The sequence below is a fragment of the Petaurus breviceps genome, unplaced genomic scaffold, assembly GCF_028583685.1.
Source record: "Petaurus breviceps papuanus isolate PSGF00001 unplaced genomic scaffold, PetGlider_PUasm1.0 76, whole genome shotgun sequence".
NCBI lineage: Eukaryota > Metazoa > Chordata > Mammalia > Diprotodontia > Petauridae > Petaurus > Petaurus breviceps.
In genome coordinates, this window is record NW_027186473.1 from 13,194,026 (window position 1) to 13,219,684 (window position 25,659).

General features: G+C 37.2%; 1 protein-coding gene and 1 pseudogene across 2 annotated transcripts in view; both read left to right on the forward strand.

Moving 5' to 3' along the window:
- The window catches only part of EXOC1 (exocyst complex component 1), a 72,322-nt gene extending 49,974 nt beyond the window's left edge, over nt 1-22,348 (forward strand). For both annotated transcript variants that reach the window (XM_069105265.1, XM_069105266.1), the window contains 4 exons: nt 2,746-2,929; nt 12,172-12,371; nt 12,902-13,096; nt 17,218-22,348. In XM_069105265.1, coding sequence (XP_068961366.1) covers nt 2,746-2,929; nt 12,172-12,371; nt 12,902-13,096; nt 17,218-17,370 — 732 coding nt within the window. In that variant the 3' untranslated portion in view covers nt 17,371-22,348. The remainder of the gene's footprint in view (nt 1-2,745; nt 2,930-12,171; nt 12,372-12,901; nt 13,097-17,217) is intronic.
- LOC138175022 (14-3-3 protein epsilon pseudogene) lies at nt 20,700-22,348 on the forward strand (annotated as a pseudogene).
- Nucleotides 22,349-25,659: the final 3,311 nt, after the last annotated feature.

Sequence of the window (25,659 nt, forward strand, 5' to 3'; positions counted from 1 at the left end):
AAATTATTTTATTAAATGCTACCAAGAAGTAGCAAAGTTAACTCATATAACTTTACATCCATATCTCTCTTCCAAGATCCCCATTAAGATTCATTCCCTTCACTTATTTCTGAGATTACTCTGTTGGATCCATGTTGTCAATTCAGGACTACCCTCCAGCCTTATAGGGAAAGCAAGGGAATATGGCTAGGAAGAAATAAGATTCCAGGAATCGAGGTTTAAATCAACTAACCAAAAGAAAAAAGGGAAGATGAAGAAAAGGGGGCAGTTAAGTCTAGTACAAGAAACATAATACAGCTGTGTCCAAGTTTTGAGGCCGAAGGCATAAGGTTCATGAGGCTACAGTTGTAGAATCTGGGGGTAGACAAGGAATAAAGTTATCGGAAAGAACAGTTAGGAGTTGAATTCAGGAATTACACTTAGAGCCTAGCCAGAATATTCCTAATATCCCTAGGGATCAAGATTAGTGACTATAGCTTAACCAATTTGGTAAGGTGGAGCAAAAATTAAAAGTGAAACCTGTGGATTAAGTTATACCAACCTGAATTCTATGTCCCTGTGTCCAGTAGTGTGAAGAATCTATAAATACAGGGGCGGCCAGGTAGCACAGCTAGTAAGAGCACCGGCTCCAGTGTCAGGATGACCTGGAGATTGAATCCCGGGCTCAGACACTCAGCACCACACCCAGAAATAACTGGCCGTGTAACCTTGAGCAAGTTACTTAACCCCGATTGCTTAAAAAAAAAAGAATCTACAAATACATTGATATTTTTACTACCTGCTTCACAGATTATGTGGGAAGTATTTTGTAAATTGTAAAGTGTAATAAAAACATGTCAGCTAGTATGAACTACCAAGATTACCTCCACACGTAGTGTTAAGTAAATTTTATTCTCAGAATGGCTGAAAACTGTCACTTGGATGAATTGGCATGGAGGAAAGATGTGAAACAGGTATGTAGAGTTGGAGTTTTATTCCCAGTGTTGAAATTGAAAGAAGGGATATACTTTAATCCACAAAATCATCAGTCAGGAGCAGAAATAAGAGAAATCTTTGTTTGTAGAGGTGTTAAGACATTTTGTTACAAATGCATTTGTTATCACAGCTTTATTTTTGATGAAACACTATTCTTTTCCTTAGCCAGAGGAAAAATAACTATAATTTAGACCTGTATTGGTTGTATAGAATGCTTTTAATGTTAAAAATATTTTCAGACTATAACTTACAGTGTTTGTATCTAACATCTCAAAAGAGAATCTACCTAATTGATTTCAAGAAATTTTTATTTCAGATAATCTGTCAAATCTTGATTGTGTGTACATAGAAGAAGAGAACATTATACCAAAGATAAGATGAAACATTGAACAATTCTCACAGTGCCTTTTTCACTAGTACTCCACTACCTAGGTCCCCAGATAAATTTGTTTTTTTATGATTTATAATGCAAATAGTACATGTATAGTTTTTGTATAGTATATGATACATAAAAATTTTACTTTAAAAATTGAGAATTGTATTCCAGCAATGTTTTTCAAAGTGATTACCACACAGGAATCTAGGCATTTGAGAAGTAGATACACAAATACTATCATGTAAATATGGTTTTTGATTATTGTGAAAAAACTCATCTGTAAAATTAAAAGTGGAGTAACTTGTAGAATTATAGAATGTAAGGTCTAGAAAGGAATGCTAAAGGTCATCTTAAAGGCCCAGTTTCCTTTTCCTTATTTTACAGATGAGGAAACTAAGACTGAGACTCATGACTTTTCCATGGTCACACAGCCAGCAGATGGCAGACCTAAGATGTGTGAGCACAGGTCTTCTGATTCCCATTCAGAAATGTGTATTACCAATTCACCATGCTGCTAAAAGAATTATCTCTAAAGTCCTTGCCAACCAACTCTGAAAATCTGCAGTGCCAATCTGTACTGCTGGGAATGTTTCCATTTTATCTATATAAGATAAAGCATTGCATTTCCTTGGCATCTTTTTTTTTTTTTTGCTTTTTGGAGGGGAGAAGGTAGGGCAGTTGGAGTTAAGTGACTTGCCCAAGGTCATACAGCTAGTTTTGTGTTAAGTGTCTGAGACCGGATTTGAACTCAGGTCTTCCTGACTCCAGGGCCTGTGCTCTATTCACTGCACCACCTAGCTGCCCCAGCATCTTTTCACCAGAGTATCTGAGTGCTTTGATTTGAATACCAATTTAGAAATGAGTAGTGGATACAAAACAGATAAAATTGTTCCTCAAATTTGTTATGAAGACTCTCTTTCTCTCTACGCCTCTCACCAAAAACTGGTAGACCAGAAATGGGCTAGAGTCATGTAATAATAAGAGACACCCTGGGAGGGCTTTGCTTCTCAGACATTACTATAGGATTGTCAGTCCAAAATATTTGAAGAAAAGCTAAGAACATGCCATTTATCAGTCCCGAGCACAAGGGAACAGGTATCTTCTATCCACAACTTGCACCAAATAATTATTTTTAATAATAGAAATGTTTCATTGATGGTCTGTTTATAAGTTTTTTAACTTAGATGAAGTTTGTTACTTCACTATTAAAAGAAATTTATTTTAAAGGGCATTATGAATGAACTTTCATTATTTTTGTTATGATTATTCATATCCACTTATTAAGAATCAAAGATGTATCACCGTCTCTGCTTATACTTAGAATAGTTGCTTGTCAGTCATTGCCTTTCATGTTACCAGTGCATTCCATCACCTTACTTTCTGCTTATCTTTAGAGTAACCAAATAAGACAGATGGAAGAAGTAAAAATCTCAAAGAAGAGCAAAGTGGGGATTCTTCCCTTTGTTGCTGAATTTGAAGAGTTTGCAGGGCTTGCTGAATCAATCTTCAAAAATGCAGAGCGTCGTGGAGATCTAGATAAAGCTTACATAAAACTTATAAGAGGAGTCTTTGTAAATGGTAAGGTCTAGTAGGAATTTTTCGGTCTTTTTTTTTTTTACCATCTTTTTGTTCAATTTTGTCATAATTTGAAGATAATTTTTTATTTGTATTTTGAATCCTTTTTTTCAGTGATATTGAAATGAAAATGTTCCCAGATTTTAAAAGAAGTAGTTCCATGTGTATGTATACAGTTATATTCTGTGCAGTTACGCAGGAGCCTTTTTAAGAGCTATATTCATTTGTTCAGGATCCAACAAATATTTATTGAGTAGCCACTTTTAGTACTGTAAGCAGAATGGGTTACTCACAGGGGTAGGGAACCTGCAACCTTGAGGCCACATGGACTTCTAGGTCCTTGTGTGTAGCCTTTTGACTGAGTCCAAGTTTTACAGAACAAATCCTTTTATTAAGGGGATTTGTTCTGTGAAGTTTGGGTTCAGTCAAAGGGCTGCACTTGACAACCTAGAGGGCCACATGTGACCTTGAGTCCACAGGTTCCCTACCCCTGAGGTTAGTGTAATCCATGTGGAGATTTCCCTGGGTTGTTCTTGGTACCTGAAGGTTTCTGCAAACAGCTAATCTGAACTATGGTTTATTAAGGGAGCTCAGGTAATGGAAAGGGGGCTTATTTGTCAAAGTTTCCCATCAAACATAAGGTTCCTTGCAACTAGCAGTACTCCCAAATGGGACTGAAACAGATTAAAATGTAACTGAGAAATATTTAACAAAATAAGTAAAAATTTGACAGAACACAGATAATGTTAATGTGTGGTTTTCTAACTATGGGTTTTGTATCAATCCTTAAATACAGTTTAGTGGAGTTTGATACATCTATCTTTGGTCAATTCCTAATTCCTCTCTAATACTCTATAGCTGGACGCTTAAGTTAAATTTTCATACAGTGGGTTACTAATTTTTAGTTGAGGGTTTTGTATTTTTTTGTTGTGTTGTTGCTTTAGAAAATTTAAAGGGATGAGAAAATAGAATACTTTGGTTACCAGGAATTTCAAGGAGCAACAAAAGAAAACTGATTCTAGTATAGAGCAATAAAAAAGAAATTTGGATTCTTTAATCATTGGAGTGACTGAACTGCTACTTCCAATGCTTGATCCTATATTTTATTTCTTACCTGCATATCCAGAAATCCATAGTCATTTGGCAGTATCTCTCTTTTATTTAATTTTATCATTATTTTTAAAGCAGTTGGGGTTAAGTAACTTGCTCAAGGTTACACGGCCAGTTATTTCTGGGTGTGGTGCTAAGTATCAGAGCCCCGGATTCAATCCCAGGTCATCCCGACTCTGGGGGCGGTGCTCTTACCCACTGTGCCACCTGGCCACCCCTAAGCAATTGGTGTTAAGTAACTTGCTCCAGCTTATACAGCCAGGTGTTTCTGGATGGGTACTAAGTGTCTGAGCCTGGATTCTATCCCAGGTCATCCCGACTCTGGGGCCAGTGCTCTTACTTGCTGTGCTACCTGGCCGCCCCAGTATCTCACTTTTATATGAAGCATTTTATTTGAAGAGAAGGCCCTGTTAACTTAATAAAAATAAGACTTTGTGATGATGCATTTAGGTAACATTTTATCGAGAATATTTGAAGAGATAGAAGCTATGGACTACATAAGAGAATCTAAAGTTAAAGATTTTATCTGAATGTTTATAAACTACCTTTCCACCAAACAATCCTGGTGCTTTTTTGTCACTACTGCCCCTATGCTCAAATTCCTCCCTTTCTATACTCTCACACAGCCATCGTGCCATATTGAGCCCATTACCTCTTATCTGTACTGTTACAACAGACTCTTCCTTTCCCTCTCACCCTTTTTTTTTGAATGAACAAAAAGAGCAGTATAATAGTGAATTTCCTAGTAGAGTTGACCAGGATGGAGCGTATGAAGGGGTGACCACCACATACCAAAAGGTAGAGGACTTGTGTTCCTTCAGTAGATACAAACAGTGAGCAAGTTAGCAAGAATAATCAATAATCAATCAAAATAGGAAATTAGCTATATTTCTTGCCCTACCCCCATACAACCTCTTTAAAATAGCCAGCTCAAGCCTTGCTCTCAGCCCCCCATAGCACCTTCCTCATGTGAGAATAGTATCCTATTGGGTAATGTCCCAGAATCTCTACCTAAAAAGGAACTTGTATGCTCTTTCTAGGGACTTCCTACCCAAATGAATTTGTCCTAAAAAGTTGATTTGAAGAAACCATTAGTCATAGTCTCTGGTTCTTGACTCCAGACAACAGAATTCACTAGCTATACCTCTTTTTTTTTTCCAAATTCTTCTTCTATCTTGAATATACAATGTTTATTCTTCCTTTTCCTATATCTTGAGTTCAACATCTTTAAAAAAAAAAAAAACCTTAAATTTAGGTACTTAGCAAATTCCCTGATGTACAAATGCAATTTGAAGGAATATTCCTTTACAGTGCATTAGCTATAGAAAACAACACTACCTTAAGAGAAAAATGCTGTCAGAACTGCTATTTTTTTCTAGGTTTATTGGTATCATAAAGGAGTGGGTATTGATTTAAATAGAGATAATACATGGAAAGAATTAAGGCAGTTTCAGGAAAGGAAAAGAGCAAAGCTGAAGGTAATGAGGCCTGAAATATATGTCACTAATACTGACCAGGCCTTACTTTTATTCCCCAGTGCTTTTAGTATAGTATAGTAGCTTATAGAATTTTTTAAATTAAGATGCAAAGTCAAGGGCTAGGGCAGTATGTATTAAGATTTCTTCAGAATGAAGGCCTGCAGGGAAAGAGAGTGGTGATCTCTATAAGAATGACTTAGGGAAGAAATTGTTATTAACTTAACATTTGGGAAAGTGCCTTTTTCAAGTTAGGCTAGGAGGTGAGTCACTTAAAATCTAGGTGCTGTGAAAGAACCTATGTCACTTACATTCTTTGTCTAAAATGTATGTACAAGTAGTTGTAATAATTTTTGTTTGCTCCTCAAACAATAGGATTTTAATATAAAAAAGCTTACTAACTGAATATGAATAATTTTTAATCAGTATTCAAAATTGATTTTTGCAGATTTTAGAAGAATTTCAGGTAATTCATCAAAATAATAGACATGAGATAGGGAATTCTGATAAAATTATTAGTGTTCTAGCCTGTATTGTTTTGGAGTCTATAGATTCTATAATTTAAGTTGTAACCAACTGCAGCTAGAATTAGGAAGCCATCCCACCTTTTGTTGTAGTGAAGATGACATTTTTTTCATTTCTCCCTAAAAGAAATTAATGAGCCCTCTAAGCCTTAAGAGGAAAGATTTTACTACAATAATTGTTTATGATTGCATTATAAAACATACCATAAAAAGGAGCAGTGTCATGGATGGACTTTGAGAAAATAAAAGGAAGTTAAGAGTTAAAATAGGTTACCCCAATATACATCGATCTTTTTATTACCAAATCCAAGGACCTTAGTCCTCATTTTCTCATACCCTTTTAGAAACTCTCTCTCTGAAGTTTCATTATATTACTCCCTTTGGTTGTCTTCCTACCTGTCTTACCACTTTTCAGACTCCTTTGCTGGATCATCATCCATATCATGTTTTCTAACTGAGTCTGTCCCACTGCTCTGTCCTGGGCCCCCTTCTCTCTATATTCTTTTACATGCCAAACTGACTTCATAACCCCTTGTAGTTTTAAATTTATATCTGTGAAAATGAGTCCCAGATCTATATATCTACTTCTAGTCTCTCCCCTGAACTCCAGCCTAGGAGTGTGCTAGTAAATGTTTAACACATATCTTTTTTGGGGGGGAAATGATGTGTACAACACACTTTTAAGTTAATCTACATCATTAACATTTTCTCCATCACTTTCTTTAGTATGAACACCCAAGGAAACAACAAACTAAGGCCTGATTTTCTGCATTTGCCAATTTCAGAGATGTAAATGCTTACACTTAAAATTTTATAACTGGCTCTCCTGAGCCAGTATGAACCACATCTAACACACTCTGGCTCCAGCCCCACATGACCTATTCCTGTTGGACATTTCAATATCTTAAACTCAGTACAGCCAAAACAGAATATATTTTCTTTCCTCCAAAACTTTCCCTTTTTCCTAGTTTCCTTATTTGTGTTTAGGGTGCCATCATCCTTAGTCACCTGGTCTCCCAGCCTTCAAAGTCATCCTTGACTTTTGCCTTTCCTTCACCCTACATATCAAGTAAGTGACCATATCTTGTCAATACTGCCCCTGTGCTCAAATTCATCCACTTTTATCCACTCACACAGCCATCACACTATTTTGAGCCCTCATTACCTCTTACCTGTACTATCACAACAGGCTCTTCCTTTCCAGTTCACCCTTCACACAGTTGCCAAATAGATCTTCCCAATCACAGGTATGACTATATTATTTCCCTGCTGAGGAAGCTCAATTGGCTTCCACTTGTCTCTAGAATAAAACACATTTCTCTGTTTTACATTTAAAGCCCCTCACAATTCATCTCCAAGCTATCTTTCCAAACTGCTGTCCCCATACACGACATTCCATTTCCCACTCCTGTGCATTTGTACAAGGTTATTACCAGTATGTGGATTGTACTTCCCTTTTCCTAATCCCTATAGAATTTCTAGCTTCCTTCAAGGCACAACTCAGATACTACCTCCTACATGAGACCTCTCAATCAATTAGCAGGCATTTATTAAAGAAACTATTAGGTGCTGGCACCTTGCTAAATGCTAGCTATACAGAAAGTGAAAATGGTGCCTGCTTTCAACGATCTTATAGTCTATCCGGGCAGGGGTGGAAACAACATGTACATCTGTGTCTACAAAATCAGTACAGGGTGATGAGGGTGTGGAGGAAGGAGACTATTTGGCAACTGTTAGGAAGCATCAGGAAAGGCCTTATGTAGAAAGGGGGTGTTTGAACTAAGCTGTGTAGAAAACTAGAGCCTGAAATACAGAGGGAGTTTATCCCTTGGCATAGGGGACAGTCAGTACAAGGAATGGAATTTAGTGTATGAAGAATTAGGAGGCAGCTAGTTTGCTTGTGCTATGCACAGAGGGAAATAACATGTAACTAAGCCTGGAAAGGTAAATTGAGGCCAGCGTTTGAAAAAATTTCTTCCCAATGAAGCATTTGTCAGAGTTTATATTTGATCTTGAAGTTATTAGGGACCCATTATACTTTGTTTAGTAGAGGAATGACATCTGCACTGTTGGGCATTAGGAAAATCCAATTGACTGCTGTATGAAGGATGATTGAAGACAATACCATTTAAGAGGTAAGGTAGTGAGGGTCTAAATTATGATGGTAGCTATGTGAGGGAGTACATAAGGGATTGACTATAGAGAGACTGGAAGAAGAAATGACAAGATTTGGCAATTGATGAGGGAGTGAGTTGAGAGAAAGTGAAGAGTCAAGAAGAAGTACAGCTAAGACTACAAGAAAGATGGTAGTACTCTCAGAAAAAGGGAAATTCAAATGAAGAATGGGTTTTGGGGGGAAGGATAATGAGCTTGTTTTTTAGTGCCTAGCACATAGCAGGTGCTTAATAAATGATGTTTTAAAAATTAATGAGTATATGGTTTGACCACTGTTCATTCAGTTAGCATTTTTATTTATTTATTTATTTATTTTTGCCTTTTGGAGGGCAATTGGGGGTAAGTAACTTGCCCAAGGTTACACGGCTAGTTTTTGTGTGTCTGTGTGTGTGTGTGTTAAGTGTCTGAGGCCAGAACCGAACTCAGGTCCTCCTGACTCCGGGGCCGGTGCAGTTAGCATTTTTAAGCAACTACTATATGGCAAGCACTAGATATACAAAGACAAAACAAAAACCTTGTGAGGGAGTACATCCCACAGTCAGCTTAATATTTAGAGGAACAGATACATATAAACATATGCTGTAATTTGAGAAGGGAGAGAAAACACTAAGAGCTGGAAGGATTTTAATAGAATATCATAACTGAGTTGAACTTTGAAGAGAGCTAAGTCTTCTCCAAGATAGAAGTAAAGAGAAGAATAGGTTCCAGGAGCAACCTGAGCAAAGGCAAACAGGAACAATATGCAATGCGGAGCTGAGAAACCCAATGATGCTGGTTCTTTGGAGAGGATGTAAGTGGGACTAATGTGAAACAAATCATTGGGTACTGATTTAAAAATAGAAAATAGATCAATGAAAAAGACTAGATAAAGAAATATCAGGAATAATGGAGATCCATAATCGAGTGTTTGATAAAGCTGAAGATAAGAACTCCATGTTTCATGAGAATTTCTGGGAAAACTGGAAAGACTATCTATCATCTTATACCATATATCACAATAAACTCAAAAAACAACATTAAGATATGTAATTTGAATGGCAAAGAATGGTATTTAATATTAAAATTATGTATAAATTATATTGTACAAAGATTATGTGTGCATATATATTGGACAAGAACCAGATCAGGAACCTTTCAGAGTTGTGGCCTAAGAATTGAATTTTCAGCCAGACTAGAGTTAAGAGGCAATTACAAAAGAAAAGGTAATGATTTTGATTGGAATTAAAATTTTGACATGGAATTAAAAAGCTTTTGTGTTGGGGCGGCTAGGTGGCGCAGTGAGCAGAGCACTGGCCCTGGAGTCAGGAGGACCTGAATTCAAATTTGGCCTCAGACACTTAACACAAAAACTAGCAGTGTGACCTTTGGCAAGTCACTTAACTCCAAATTACTCTCCAAAAAGCAAAAAAAAAAGCTTTTGTGTGAACACAGTTTTATCCTATCCATTAGGATAAAAAGAGGATTAGTTGACTGGAGAAACAAACTTTATAGCAGGTATCTCTGATAGTGGTCTATTATCTAGACAGAAATATAGAAGACCATTTCAGTAGGGGACAGGAAAGGTGAGACAGGGGAAGAAAAATGCTTGTTATTTTTTTAAAAAACATAAAATAAGTTTTTTATTCTACATTTTTTTTAAAGCAATTGGGGTTAAGTAACTTGCTCAAGGTTACATGGCCAGTTATTTCTGGGTGTGGTGCTAAGTATCTGAGGCCAGATTTGATACCCAGATCATCCCGACACTGGGGCTGGTGATCTTACTCGCTGAGCCACCTGGCAGCCCCTAAGCAATTGGGGTTAAGTAACTTGCTTAAGGTTACATGGCCAGGTGTTTCTGGGTGGATGCTAAGTGTCTGAGCCCAGATTCGATCCCCCAGGTCATCCCAACACTGGGGCCGGTGCTCTTACTTGCTGTGCTACCTGGCGGCCCCTATTCTACAATTTTTAGTTTTTTTATTCTTCAGTTAAATATGAAAAGGAGGGGGAAATTTCCATATACACAGTAGAACAGGAAAAAAGATTATATAAAACCGCAAATATCTTATTATATATATCATGCTTTTTTTTTTAAGGTTATATAATACACCATGTTACTTTTAAAGCTGTCTTGCTAATCTGTTTACTTTTGAACTTCTTTCCATTTTCATCCTTTTGGGAAAAAAACTTTTAAGGTGTTTTTTTTTTATCTATTCTTCCCACTCACTTCCCCCCCAAACACCAGATCTGAACAAATTTTAAAAAGAAGACAGTTCTCAATTCCTACATGCATAACCCAGCAGAACAAAATTCCCACTTAGGACATGTCCAAAAATGTACGTCTCTTTCTACATTTTAAGTTCATCATCTCTTGTGTGGGGGTGAGTGGCATTTTTCATCTTTATTTTTCTTTACTCCTAGTTTATCATTATATTGACCATAATTCTAAAGTCTTTCAAGGTTGTTTTTTTTTCTGTAATGTTATCATTGTTTATCTGCTCACACCACTCTACATTAATTCATAGAGGTCTTCCAGTTTCCTCTAAAATAGTGTATTTTGTCATTGTTTATGGAATAATAGTATTCACTTATATTCACAATACCATAATTTGTTTAGCCTTTCTTCAATATGAAGATATTCCTTTAGTTTCTATTTTTAGGATATATAGATATAGATAGATACACATATATACACACATATGTATAGGTACTTCTTTAATTTCTCAGTTATTTTTTAAAAGAAATATATGGTGTGTGTGTATGTCTACATATGTGTGTGTGTGTACACATACATGCGCAGAACCAAAAGCCATTCCCTTATAGCAAACAATTCTCAAAATAGCATTAAACTTTTAGAAACCATATAAAAGAATGCTCCAGATCACTAAGACAAATAGACATGAAAACTGAATTTTCTCCTCACTTCCCCAGAATTGTCAAAAATGACTAAAAGATGGGAATAATTGATGTTGATGGGGTTGTAGAAGGGTAGGTACACTTAAACACTGTTGGCGGAGCTGTGGATTAATCTAACCATTATAGGAAGCATTTTGGAATTTCACAAAGTGACTAAAATTATCATTTGACCCAAAACATACAAGAAGGCATTGCCATTGCTTCTTTGCTGAAATGGGGGCTATGGCTATGGAACAGTGCATTTAGTCTCAGACTTGTACTGAACTGGTTGATTTTTTTCTCTCCTTTTTCTTTGTTAGAAAGGATTACTCTCTGCAAGGGAGAGAAACACAATGGGAAATATAGATGTCATAAAATATGTTAATGCCCAGATGAATAAAAAAATCTTTGAGATGAATTTTTTTAAATCTACATAACTTAAGCAATATGTTTTCAGACCAAATTTTGCCATTGTGGATCTTTTCTCTGTGTGAACAAAATCTTTAAACATTCCAAATAAAAAGTATTTATATACCATACTCATGGTATAGAAGTTAAATAATCCAAATGTAATAATGCTTGTGCCTAAACAGAGACAGTTTTAAATTTTAATCCCGTTTTTTAAAATTGAAATAAATCTCCAGACTAAATATATGGAAATGGTAGATGAGCATCTTGAAAAAGTAGATCACGATGGTTAAATCTCTTCCTAAGTATGATTCAACTTACAGCAGTAAAAAAAAATCCTTAAATCTCACTTTACTTAGTCTTTAGCTTCAACTTGATCTTCTCTACATCTTTTACTGAAGTAGTAAGTTGCTTAAATGACCAGTTTGAGTTTCATCTCTTTTACAAGTACCAATAGGCAGCAGAAAAAGAAAAAGCCTTCATTTTTAAGTAATCAAAAGTTTGCTTTGCTAATAGGTTCTATGTATAAAATTCATAAGAGTTCTACTTCCAGGTGGGTGTTGTTTTTTTGGTTTGATTTTTTTTTTTTTGCATGCAGGCATGCATGCATTTTTACCATCCAAAGTTCTTTGCAAATTTTGGTCCTTTGATTTTTTTTTAACGCTTTTTATTCTTATTTTAGTGGAGAAAGTAGCAAATGAAAGCCAGAAGACTCCCAGGGATGTGGTGATGATGGAGAACTTCCACCATATTTTTGCAACTCTTTCTCGTTTGAAAATCTCCTGTCTAGAAGCTGAAAAAAAAGAAGCCAAGCAGAAGTACACAGATCATCTTCAGTCTTATGTTATCTATTCTTTAGGACAGCCTCTTGAAAAACTAAATGTAAGTACCTTTTTAGTATTTTTCAGGTTCAGAACATAATATTATGTAACTGCAGTGTATAAACAAGTTTTTAAATCTTAAGCGTATGTTGAAGTAAATTGCATCACCTTTCCTTTGTACTTACATTTAACTAAAAGTTCAAAGGCAGAACCTGTGTGAGGAAGAACTATACAATCCATTCTTTTTCCTTTCCTTTATTTGAATGAATATAGTCAGTAGGTTACATAATCAAGACCAATTAACCATGTCAAAGTAGGAAATGTCAATTTTAAAGAAACTGCAAACCAGTAGAGGGATAAAGATATCCTGTCTTCATCCCCAGTCCAGTTTAATAAATTATTGAATTTTTAAATCAGTTAGCAGCAGTGCTTAGAAATTCACAATAATTTTTTCATCTTGAAAAACTTTTACAGCAGGGAATATTACAAATCATTAAAATTTTTATCTGTTCTTGAAATTTTATACAAAGTACAAGAAAAACAGGTCATGTCAGTCCTAATCGTTAATTTTCTGGTTGAATTTCATTATAGCATTTCTTTGAGGGTGTCGAAGCTCGAGTGGCACAAGGTATAAGAGAAGAAGAAGTAAGTTACCAACTTGCATTTAATAAACAAGAACTTCGTAAAGTTATCAAAGAATATCCTGGAAAGGAAGTGAAGAAAGGACTAGATAATCTCTACAAGAAAGTTGATAAGCACCTTTGTGAAGAAGAGAATTTGCTTCAGGTATGGATTTTTGTTCCTTTGACTAAATAATTCCAGACTCTTACAAAAATATTTTTCTTCCTCAAAACCTCCCCATAGTCAGACAGCTTACAGAAGGAAAAGATCAGGAATGTTAACTTACTGCTCTCAGATTTGCAGACCAGGTTAGTGAAGGGGCGAATTAAAGACAGACGTTTCTGATCAGTGTTTTTGCAGCAGTCTTAAGAAAATAGTATGCTTAAAAGTTTCACATTACTGTCTCTGTTTAGGCATAAGCACTATTACATTTGAATTATTTAACTTCTATACCGTGAGTATGGCATATAACACTTTATTTGGAATGTTTAAAGATTTTGTCCACACAGAGAAAAGATTCACAGTGGTAAAATTTGATCTGAAGATATATTTCTTGAGTTTTAGATTTTGCTTAATTCATCTCAAAAGATTTTTTTATTTATGTGGCTTTTCTAAAATTTTAATCATTTGTTTAACTGATGATACAACAAGAGTATATTGCTTTTACACCATGACAATAACAATTGCTCTATATAACATTTTATATAAAACTGTTATGAAGCTACTTTGTTGATTTTGTTTTGGAAATATAATACGCGTATATAAAAAAAGAATATACCAAAGGCTTGAAAAGTATCCTAACTTCTTATTACCAAAACAGGGCAACCAAGAGAGCATCAGTAACTGCCAACCTATATATCTACTTTACTGTCTATCTAAAATTTTTATAAAACTAATCTATATGTACATTAAGGAGGTCCTCAATGAGGGTATTAGAAGGGAACAGGCAGACAGACCATATTCCACAGAAGAACACATCATTACCTTTCACAGAAGGTATAGAGGGTTTGCACTGATAACCTTTTGTTAACCATTAAAAAGTGTTTGAATTGATAAAGTAAAATATCACCCTAAATATTCTCCTGCAGAGTTGATGAGAATGCCTGTTTGTCTAGACTATGATAAGTACTTGGAGGGACAGTCTAGAAAGTGGGGTGTGTGTGTGTAAGACAGAGAGATACATATAGACATATATCTATGTACACATGCATGCATGTGTGCATATACTCACAACTTATTACTGAAACAAAAAAACTAAGAAAAGCATCAGTAACTACCGAGTGATGCATCAGTGTGTGCATGTCTGTATTATATGTATATATACATACACAAAAAATAATGGTTAGCAAGAAAACAATTGCAGTCTAAACTCTCTGTGACTTTCTGTCAACTCTGTGATAGTTAAAAACTTGTTGTTCTGTGAAATATTGCTTGCCTGTCAATTCTTAAAGAAGTTTAACTGATATAAAATTGTCACTACCAGAAGTCCAGAGGAGCCCAAAAACCATCTCCACTGGCAAACAATTTATCTCAGAGTTGAGATCAAATGAGATAATTATTTGTAAAGCGCTTAACACAATGCCCGACCTATAGTGGGTATTATATACGCTTATTCTCTTCCCTTCCCCTCATTACCAAGCAGATGTGTGGCAACCAGAGTCTCTCACTCATGTAGAGTACAGACGCATTTGTAAAACATTAGAGAAGAGAATCATTGAAGATTGTAAGCATCATTGTCCTACGAAACAGTGAAAGACAATAAAGGTCAAAATTAGCTTGCAGAGAGCCTGAGGTGAAATTTTACTAAACCAGATCATCTTGAGAACATTTGCAGATGAAATTGGGAGTAGAACAACACATAGATATGAAGTGAAATAGGTCTGCCATTGTTTCTGTAATGACCTGTTCTCATTAGTAATAATAATAGAATATTCAAACTCTACCACCTCAGTATGCAATGTAATATGTTTTTTTAAATGCTCAAAGCATAAGGAAATGAAGTCAGGAAAAATGACTGGACATGACCAACTATATACAGATGTGATCTATGCTATACACAATATATCCTTGAAGATATCACAAAGATTCCAAGATAATAAAGACTACAAACTCTGTGTGTGTGTTTAAGTAGCTAGCAACTACGGACTTGACTTCTTTCACAAATCTGCAAGACATTTGAGATAAAAGCCTCTCTGGGCACTGAGGGTCTCCTTGATGAAAGTTGAAATAAAGTAAGCATTCACAGATTATTTCTACAGGAGACTATATAGCTTTACAATCATACAACTTGACTGAGCATTATAGAAAATAAAATTTCCCACTATTTCTGTTTCTTTCCAATGTTTTTTTTTAATTAGGCTCAGTAGATGAAAATGCAGTGGGTAAACTTGCTTGAAAAAAGATCTCTCTCAAGTTAAAATTATTTCAGTTAAATGCAACAAGAGTGCTAACTTTGTTCATCAGTTCACTTGATATCAGCATTAAAGTATAAGACAGGGAAACATGCTTATTTAGTATGTTCACCCAGGTTATAAAGATAAGGAATTTCTGTGCACAGTGAAAATAGGAGGTTACCCCATTAATGGTAAAGTTTTCAAAATTCTCCTGTTCACAAATTCTTCATAAAACATAAATTGATACAATTAATACAAAGCTACCTGATAGAAATGTTCAGTAATCTAAAAGAGATCTGCCTGGTCATCTACAGTGGGAAAACAAAGTGGATAAAATATGCATATTGATTAGGTTATAATATTCAATTGAATGGACATCCTATTGGACTCAGCATATGTTAGATACTGCAGGTACACTGTGAATTGGGACCTCAGTTTAGTAGGAGAAAGATTTTTAGCCATGTTACATTTAAGAAATTATGTAGTGTTTTCATTGACCCTAGATTACTCACTGTTAAGTCCCCTCTCCCCCTAAAAAAAACCCAAATCTTTTTAACATCAGTATTCTCCCAGTGGTGTTATACAACTGCAAATCACAGAATGCCATGATCTTAGATCAGATTTGGATGTTTTCTCAGTTTTAACTGTTTTTCGGAAGAGAATTATATCAAGAAATGATTGTGATGTAAAAAAGCAAAAGACATCAATAAAATATTGTTTAAAATTTATAAGACTAAAAAAAGGTTTAGCAGTAAAAGCCATCTGAAAATAACCTAAACCAAAATACACAGTTTATTCACTTTAATATACAGCAGTGCTATTTTAAATGGATGGGAGCATCCTGAAAAGACATTCTAAGTATGCTAGTTTAAGCTGAGTCTCTCAGCAGACTGATGGACAAATCGGATCTGCTGTTCATCTGAGAATCTTTTTTGATGTTGACCAAGAAATCTGAGAACTCTCCCTAAAGCCTACGCATATAGGATTTGATATTGTCACATGTCAGTGGGAGGTAGAAAATTATCTCCGAGGGCAGCAAGAATTGTAGGTTATGGGGCGGCCAGGTAGCACAGCGAGTAAGAGCACCGGCTCCAGTGTTGAGAAGACCTGGAGATCGAATCCCGGGCTCAGACACTTAGCACCCACCCAGAAACACCTGGCCATGTAACCTTGAGCAAGTTACTTAACCCCAATTGCTTAGGGGCAGCCAGGTGGCTCAGCGAGTAAGAGCACCGGCTCCAGTGTCGGGATGACCTGGATCAAATCCGAGCTCAGATACTCAGCACCACACCCAGAAATAACTGGCCGTGTAACCTTGAGCAAGTTACTTAACCCCTATTGCTTAAAAAAAAAAAAAAAGAATTGTAGGTTATTTGATGTTATCTGTAAAACAGTATTGGTTGTAGCACCTATATGTGAAATAGGCCTTTAACACCACATTATCCATTAAAATCTGAGACTTGCAGCCAGACCTTTGGCAACACTCTGAAAGACACCTTATTTTAAAAAATTTTTTTAAGTTTAAATTTTTCTGATAATTAGTTACATAGTATAAACTGAATTGTATATTCCCAGGACCTAGCACTTACTAGATGCTTAATAAATTATTGCTGATATATAAAAATAATAGTAATAGCTAGCATTTATATAGTGCTTATTGTCTAGCTATGTGCCAGACACTATGTTAAGGACTTTATAATTATTAAATCATTTGATACAACAACTTTGAGAAGTGTTATTATTATCCCTGTTTTACAGATGAGGAAACTACAGTGAAGACAGATTAATAGAACTAGAAAGAATTTTGCCCGTATATAATTATACTTGGCCATGCAATATTTTCATTTAGTTATTTGTCACAATTTGATGTTTTCTTTCCATGTTTTATAATAGGTGGTGTGGCACTCCATGCAAGATGAATTTATACGCCAATATAAGCACTTTGAGGGGTTAATAGCACGATGCTATCCTGGATCTGGTGTTACAATGGAATTCACTATTCAGGACATCCTGGACTACTGTTCTAGCATTGCACAGTCACACTAGACTCAACAAAAGAAAAGTTAAGAGTGGGTTCTAAAAATGCCAGACAGTATCCAGATATATCAAACTACATACTTCAAAAACCTGAATTTGTAACTTTATGTATTAAATATTGCTAAATGTCAGGCAAATGTATAGTTACCAACTACAGATGTTAAATGCAACCATTACAGACCCTGAGTGGCAGCAGCAGTTTCCCTTATCTAGGCTATGTACTAATTTAGCATTATAGTTTTCTATTCATTTAAATTGCACTTTTTTTCTATCATTGTGCAGGAGATTTACATTTGTGGATCCCTTTCTTGCTAATAAGCATTATAATCTAGAGTATGTGAAGTGCATTGGAAATACAGTGGACCCTCCAACTTTAGCTCATTCTCTTTCTTGAGAATCATGTAACCTTTAAAATAGTGTACAGAACTGTTTTATTTTGCAGTTTCATGTGTATGTGTGTGTGTGTTTGTGTGTGTAGAGATAAGGGAGTTCATTTGAATATTTGTAAACTTAAGTTTTGAGGATTATGTAACTGTGTCATTAAGAATGCACTGACAGTGAAGTAAAAAGATTTTTTTTTAAGTTCCTATTTTGATGATGTTTATTTTATTTTTAGTTCAATTCAGAATTGTTAAGCACCTGCAAAAAAAACCAAACCAACCCTGCCATCAAGAAGTTTATGTTCTGCTGAGGAGCTCAGGAAAGGTTTTGTGTAGGAGGTGGCACCTGAGCTGATGAACAGTAGGGATTTTATGAGACCAGGCTGCACTTCAGACATGGGGGCCACAGACTATGCAGCCAGCTTCATTAGGATATGAATCCAGGGGGTTTTATTTTATTTTTATTGAAAATCCGTGACATTTTTTTGTTCACCAGTGTAGAGAAATTAACATTTTCATTACTTTTTAAAAATTTAGCAACTAAACTTTTAAAAATACATGCCTTGAAGTGAAAAGGGTGTGCATTTCAGCACGGGAGACAACCTTCGGCAGAGACCAAAGGGAGGAGGGAGAGTGGCAGGTCATGTTCAGGGAAGAAGAGCAAGCAGGCTTGTCTAGGCAAGCTGAGAACTTACAGTCTGTGAAGGAGAGTAGTGTGCCATCAACCTAGAAACCTGAGCTAGAGGCAGATCTTGAACGGCTTTAAATCCCAAACAAAGAAGTTGGTGCTTTATCCATGAAAGATTTGGGAGTGGTTTGAGTGAAGGAACAAATTGATGTGGTCAAACCAGGCTTTAGGGATATCATGGAGCAGGCATTAGAATGGGGAGAGCCTGGAGGCTGGCCTAACCATAAGGAGACCATTGCAAAGGTTCAGACAAGAAACAGTGAGGGGCTGAACAAAGGCTGAAGCTATGTGAGTAAGAGAGAAGGAGATGGATTTTTTAGGATAAGCCCCTAAACATAATGCTTTTAATAATGACATGATTCACTTGTTCAAAGTAGTAACCACTGTTTAGGGGAACTTAGAGGTTTTGGGATTTCATGGAAGTCCAGGGAGCGTGGGATAGGAAGGGTCATCATCGGAGAGCTCTAGGGCTAACCCTACAAAGAAGAGATGTGAATCAGTCTGACCTGTTTTCTGTGTTGATGCCCAGCATAGGAACACAGGTATCTGTCCTTCCATTCTTCGAACTAGGAACACGATATTTACACAATAAATAAACATGTCACAGGAACCATCATGGACAGACTTCCTCCAGCAGCCATTCTGCATGGTCAGAGACATTGGCCTGCTGCTTGGTGAGACTCCCAGCCCCACTGCCCTAGAAGACACCTTATACTGTTGAGGTAGAATCACAAAACTTATTAGATGGGGGCTGAGGGGAGAGAAGGTGGCCCTGATGATTCCAGTGCTGCAGGTGATTGGAAGGACAGTGATGTCCTCAGCAGAAATAAGGAAGTTAGAAGGGCTGGAGGGGTAAAGAACTTGAGTTCTCTTTTAAGTTTAAAATGCCTGTGGATCATCTGATTATAAATGTCTACTAGGCAGCCATAGTATAGCAAAAAGGCCACAATTAAAACATAACTTTGATAGAAATGTAGTATGTTAAATGTCCTTCCAAGCTGCAAGCAGCAAAGCCTCCTCTACTGCTCCCAGTGATGCCCCAGTAAATGTTTAGCAGCTAGCTTTCCAAAAAACAAAAAGAAACCTATGCAAGGCACACTTTTTAAGTCTAAGCAGTATCATCAAACCTGGACGATAAATAAAACAATAAAGCAAGCCCTGATGCTTGCTGATTTCCAAGATATAATGTTTATGCTGAAAATTTAACAATTGACTCGAGCCAGTTGGAGTTGGCTGTCACACCTCTGCTTCTACCCCACTTCCTCCAGAGGCACCTATAGTTAAAGAAAGAATGCCAGCATTGCTATTGCACGTATTTGTTGAGCATTGGTGGATTGTTCCAGTCTCTCTTGAACACCTTCTCATCCCTCTTCAAAATAAAATGATCAGGTAACAGGGATGGCAGATTAGAACTGTATGTTAAGATATATTTGTGGAAGTCCACAAACTTAGGAAGAGTGAGTAAGCACAATTAGCACAATTGGCTAAGGATAGTTGGGGAATGGCTTTTCTTTCCTAGATGTGCAGTTCATAATATCAACACAGACAAGATACAATAATGATAGATAACTTACACTAATTGACTGCCAGCTGCTAAAAGTCATATTCTAATCAAAGCAGTGCCTCTGAGTTACAGACCTCCCCTCTGTATGCCACATCATTTTGCCCCTTCTTAAAATATTGTGAAATAAAGCCAGGGCAGCAACCCTAAAACTTACCCCAGCGTAGGGTGTAAAAACATCATCAGGTAAAGAGAGAATGAAAAAGTGTTAAGTTTTTTAAAAGCAACAAACATGCAGAGAATACAGAGGGTCTAGTTCTTAGAGCATGTAGCACAGAAAGTATCGATTATTTTTGTTGCTAGTAGATACCTAGTAATTAATGAGCACTTACTATGCATGTACTATGTGTCATTTGCTGGGTACCAGTAGTCACTGAGAGTATCCAATGGCTAAGGATAAGGGAATGAAACAATCCCTACTTGCAGGGAGCTTACATTCTCGTGCACAATAAAAGCAGAACTATGGACCCTACCATACTCTATCCTGGCTATACCATACCTCGAGTATCATGTTCAATTACAGGCACCATGTTTTAGGAAGGACACTAACAAATTAGAGTTCATCTATATGACAAGGGCATAACTCACATGAGACTAGGAACCATACCATAAGTAAGTGATTAGAGTATGTCTCTTGCCCCGTTGACTGTTTCATCCATGGAAGACTAAAAGAAGTAACAGAGGAGAGTCGGAGCCGCCATCCGCTGCTATGGACGATCGGGAAGATCTGGTGTACCAGGCGAAACTGGCCGAGCAGGCCGAGCGATACGACGAAATGGTGGAATCAATGAAGAAAGTGGCAGGAATGGATGTGGAGTTGACAGTTGAAGAAAGAAACCTACTGTCCGTTGCATATAAAATGTGATTGGAGCCAGAAGAGCATCCTGGCGGATAATCAGCAGCATTGAACAGAAAGAAGAAAACAAGGGAGGAGAAGACAAACTAAAAATGATTCGGTAATATCGCCAAATGGTTGAGACTGAACTAAAATTAATCTGTAGTGACATTGTGGACGTACTGGACAAACACCTCATTCCAGCAGCAAACACTGGCGAGTCCAAGGTTTTCTATTATAAAATGAAAGGGGACTACCACAGGTATCTGGCTGAATTTGCCACAGGAAATGACAGGAAGGACGCTGCAGAGAATAGCCTGGTGGCTTATAAAGCTGCTAGTGATGTCGCAATGACAGAACTTCCGCCAACGCACCCCATCCGCTTAGGTCTTGCTCTCAACTTTTCCGTATTCTACTTTGAAATTCTTAATTCCCCTGACCGTGCCTGCAGGTTGGCAAAAGCAGCTTTTGATGATGCAATCGCAGAACTGGACACGCTGAGTGAAGAAAGCTATAAGGACTCGACACTTATCATGCAGTTATTACGTGATAACCTGACACTATGGACTTCAGATATGCAGGGTGATGAAGAACAGAATAAAGAAGCGCCGCAGGATGTGGAAGATGAAAACCAGTGAGAGACATCAAAGCCAACAAGAGAATCCATCTCTGACCACCCCACTCCTCCCCATCCCTCCCCCCGAAAATTCCCCATTGTCACTGAGAACCACCAAATCTGACTTTTACATTTGGTCTCAGAATTTAGGTTCCTGCCCTGTTGGGTTTTTTTTTAAACAGTTTTCAAAGTTCTTAAAGGCAAGAGTGAATTTCTGTGGATTTTACTGGTCCCAGCTTTTAGGTTCTTTAAGACACTAACAGGACTGCATAGAGGCTTTTTCAGCATTACTGTATTGTCTCCGTGCCAGATGTGGCAAAATAAACCATTAGAAATGGATATTACATTGGAATGCCATTAGACTTCTAGGTGAAGCGAGAGTCTAGGAGAGAGGTTTATCGCACTGTAGGGCGCATGTGGTGGCATTTTTCCTTCTTATAATTGTTTAAACCGAATTTTATACCAATGTTTAAAATTAATTGGGTGTTTAGCTTGAAGTTACAGGTTGCGTTGGAACGTTTATTGTAGTGGTTTTGCTGTAAAAAGTGTTTTTCCAAACTGTGCTGAAATGGTGCTGGTAACAGCCCAACAATCCGTGGCTGCTCATTCTTGCCGACTTTGACCTTCCCTCACAGCAGGTTAGCATTGAAGGTGGTATTGAAAAGCCTGCATGCGTGTTCAATTCTTTGGTTTTTCTCTTTCCCTCTTCCCCTTCACCCCCTTTACTCCCTGCCCTCCTTCGCTGGCTCAACCTCTTTCGTTCAGTATGTGTAACTTGAAGCTAATTTGTACTACTGGATATCTGACTGGAGCCACAGATAAAGAATCTGTATTGTTCTTACTGAAACACAGCATGGAATTAACATTAAACTTAAATAAAACAAACCTAAATTAAAAATGCCAAAAATTATTGCGACTCCATCCTTTATACTTCTCAAATAAAGACTCTGGTCCAAACACTTAAAAAAAAAAAAGTAACAGAGGCAGTTACCATTCTGTCCAACAAGAAAGAGCTAGAAACAATGGGAACCTTGGCAGAAAGTGACCATGTCAACTTAAAATGTGGAAGAACAGAACATTTTTGTGGGGCCACAATCCCTCTTTTATGATGTTTGATGGATTGTCATTGGGAAAGGGATTAGAATTGTTCTCCATAACTGCAGTGGGGAGAAGAAGAAAAAAAGCAGTTGGCAAATGTTATTTGGCAGTAGATTTCAGCTCAACATAAGGGAGTTTGTTTCTGAAAATGAACTTAAAATGAAGATTTTTCTAGCAACTTTCATCATGTCATTTGACAATATCTATCTTGATAGCCCTGTGGACAAGATGGAGAAACAAGATGATAGTGTAATGTGGTATATTCAGAACTAGTTAAATAATCCTACCCAAAGACTGGTAATTAATAGATCCATGTTAACGTAGAGAAAGGGTCTCTAGTGGAATGTCTTCAAAGCTATGCATTTAGCCTTGTTCTTTGAAACATCTTTGTTAATGGATCAAAATATAAATAACATGCTTGTGAAACTTGCAGACAGCACAAAATTGGGAAGAGCTAACATACTGATTGAACAACAGAATTAAGATTCCTCTCCTACCCCCCCCCAAAAAAACCTTGATAAACCAAACAAAAAAAAATAGGCCAAAACTAATCATATAAAATTCCATAGGGATCAAAAGATCAAATATGCAGATATAGGATGGGAGAAGTGTCGCTAGACATTAGTTCATGTGAAAAGAGCCAGGAGAGAGGCAGAATGGCATAGTAATTAGAGAACTGGCCTCAGAATCAGTCCAAGTCCTACTTCTAGTGCATATCTGACTTATGTGATCCTGGGAAAGTCAATCAGCTTCTTAGACACCCAGACTACTCTTTTAAAAATAAAAGTTGCAAAGTACTTGCTGATCTGCCATTAGTGAAGGGAGTTTCTTTGTATGGGAATTCTCTATATCAATGAAATCACAAGCCTGTGATCAAACCGCAAAAAAACAGAGGGACGCAGTGGGGGACGTCCTAGGGACTTTAACATGTATACTGAGATTCAAAACAATCAGTGTAAGACTGCAACAACAACAAAAACCACAACATACCAACACTAATAGAAGCACTGTATTCAGAATGATAGTGAGCCTCACTTTTAGTCACATCAAATCTGGTGTCATAAAGTTTCCTCCTCTCTAATTATCCTTTAGTTCCTTCAACGGATCTTATGGGAATGGGCATCATCCCCCACAAAGGGGCTCAGGAGACACAGGCGCACAATAAGAGAACAGCAACAAAGAACTTTGTAACTCTAAATCAGATGGTTGTCTGGAATCAGAGGCTTCAAGCCCAACCTAGGCAATCCAAAGAATGGATTTATAGTATAGTTCCAAGTCTTCTGTCAATCGTGGCCACCATCCTCTAGGTGAACTCTAATTTTTCAGTGTCCTTCCTAAAATATGATGCCTGGAATTGAACACAGTACTCAGGTATAACATAACCAGGATAGGGTATGGCTTCTGGTTTTTTGTTGTTGTTGTTGTTTTTTTTTTTATGCACAAGAATGTAAGCTTCTTGCAAATAGGGATTGTTTCATTATCTTGTCCCCTAGAGAGTGCAGAAGAAGTTGGGATGGTTAGGTGGCACAGTGAATAGAGCACCAGCCCTGGAGTCAGGAGGACCTGAGTTCAAATCCAGCCTCAGACACTTAACACAAAAACTAGCCCTGTGACCTTGGGCAAGTCACTTAACTCCAAATTGCCCTCCAAAAAGCAAAAAAAAAAAAAGTGCATAAGAAGTGCTTGTTAATTAATAGGTATCTAGTAGCAACAAAATAACTGACACTTTCTGTGCTACATGCTCTAAGAACTGGACCCTCTTTGGTTTCTGCATAAGTTTATCACATAGTTTTTCATTCTCTCTTTACATGCAGAGGTTTCTACACCCTATGTTGGGGAAGGTTTTAGGATTGGTTGCCTGGTTTTCTAGCCCTACTTTAAGAAGGGGCATAATGATGTGACAGACAGAGGGCAGGTCTTGAAATCAGAAGATCTGTATTCAAACCCTGCCTCAGATACCTTATCTGTGTGACCCTGGGCAAGTGACTTAACTCCTCTAGTCCACAGATTTCTTCTCTTTGAAATGAAGGAATTAAACATGATGACCTGTCTCTATTCTAGCTATGATCTTTGAAGTCCCAACACTAAGACATTCCTACTCTCCGTAGATTCTTTCATGAGAACTGACATCAATCAACAATGCTTCTGTTGATATACAAGGGCTTTGTCCCTTTGTAATACATTTCCCTTTGAGATCCCAGGATCATTTTATAACACCATAATGAAGCATCAGACTAGAACTTCAGTGGCAACATTAATGAATACAGGTGCAAAAGTACTAAGCAGATATAGTAACATATTAAAAATCATTCATCAGCACCAAGGAGGGCCTTTCCTAGAAATAAAAATATAATTGCAGGGGGTGGAGGGAGGCCTGGCCCAGGAGGGACCAATTCTTAGAGCACACACAGTATGTTCTGCCTGGTATCAACACACTTGGAGGCTTAGTAAGCCAGCTTCCAGAGATGTTTGATGGAGAGGTCCTGGTCTTTTCCCTCCCCGATTTACAGTATGTGAAGGTGCTCTGAATATTTTCTCTCAGCTTGCTGTGGTATAACAAAAAGCCTTCTTGGGGCAGCTAAGTGGCACAGTGATTAGAGCACTGGCCCTAGAGTCAGGAGTACCTGAGTTCAAATCTGGCCTCAGACACTTAACACTTACTAGCCATGTGACCTTGGGCAAGTCACTTAACCCCAACTGCCCTCCAAAAAGCAAAAAAGAAAAAAAAAGCCTTCTGGCTGGCTGCCAGTGGCTATACAAAAGGCCCCAAGTACAAAAGAACTCTTTCTTCCCTGAAGGCTTTTAAGTGAAGAGGAAGAAACGTCCTAGATATCAAGGTGATGGAGGGGTCTTGGTCCCTCTTTCTCACAGTTACATGAAGCCAGAATGCATGATACTGCTCTTCTTCTGTTTTGGTTGAGTTTATTCTTTCCTGATCTTAAGATGGATGAGTATCAGAAAGAGATGGAACAAGTAATTATCTTTGTGAGTTTTGAAAGGCTGAAAGAACCACCAGAAGTCCAGCAACTGGAGTCCATAGCAGAGTGTGCTGGTAGCAGCAGCAGTAGAAGTCTGGTGAAAAGCTAGCCTTGAAGAGTAACATTCTTGATCCAGCCTAGC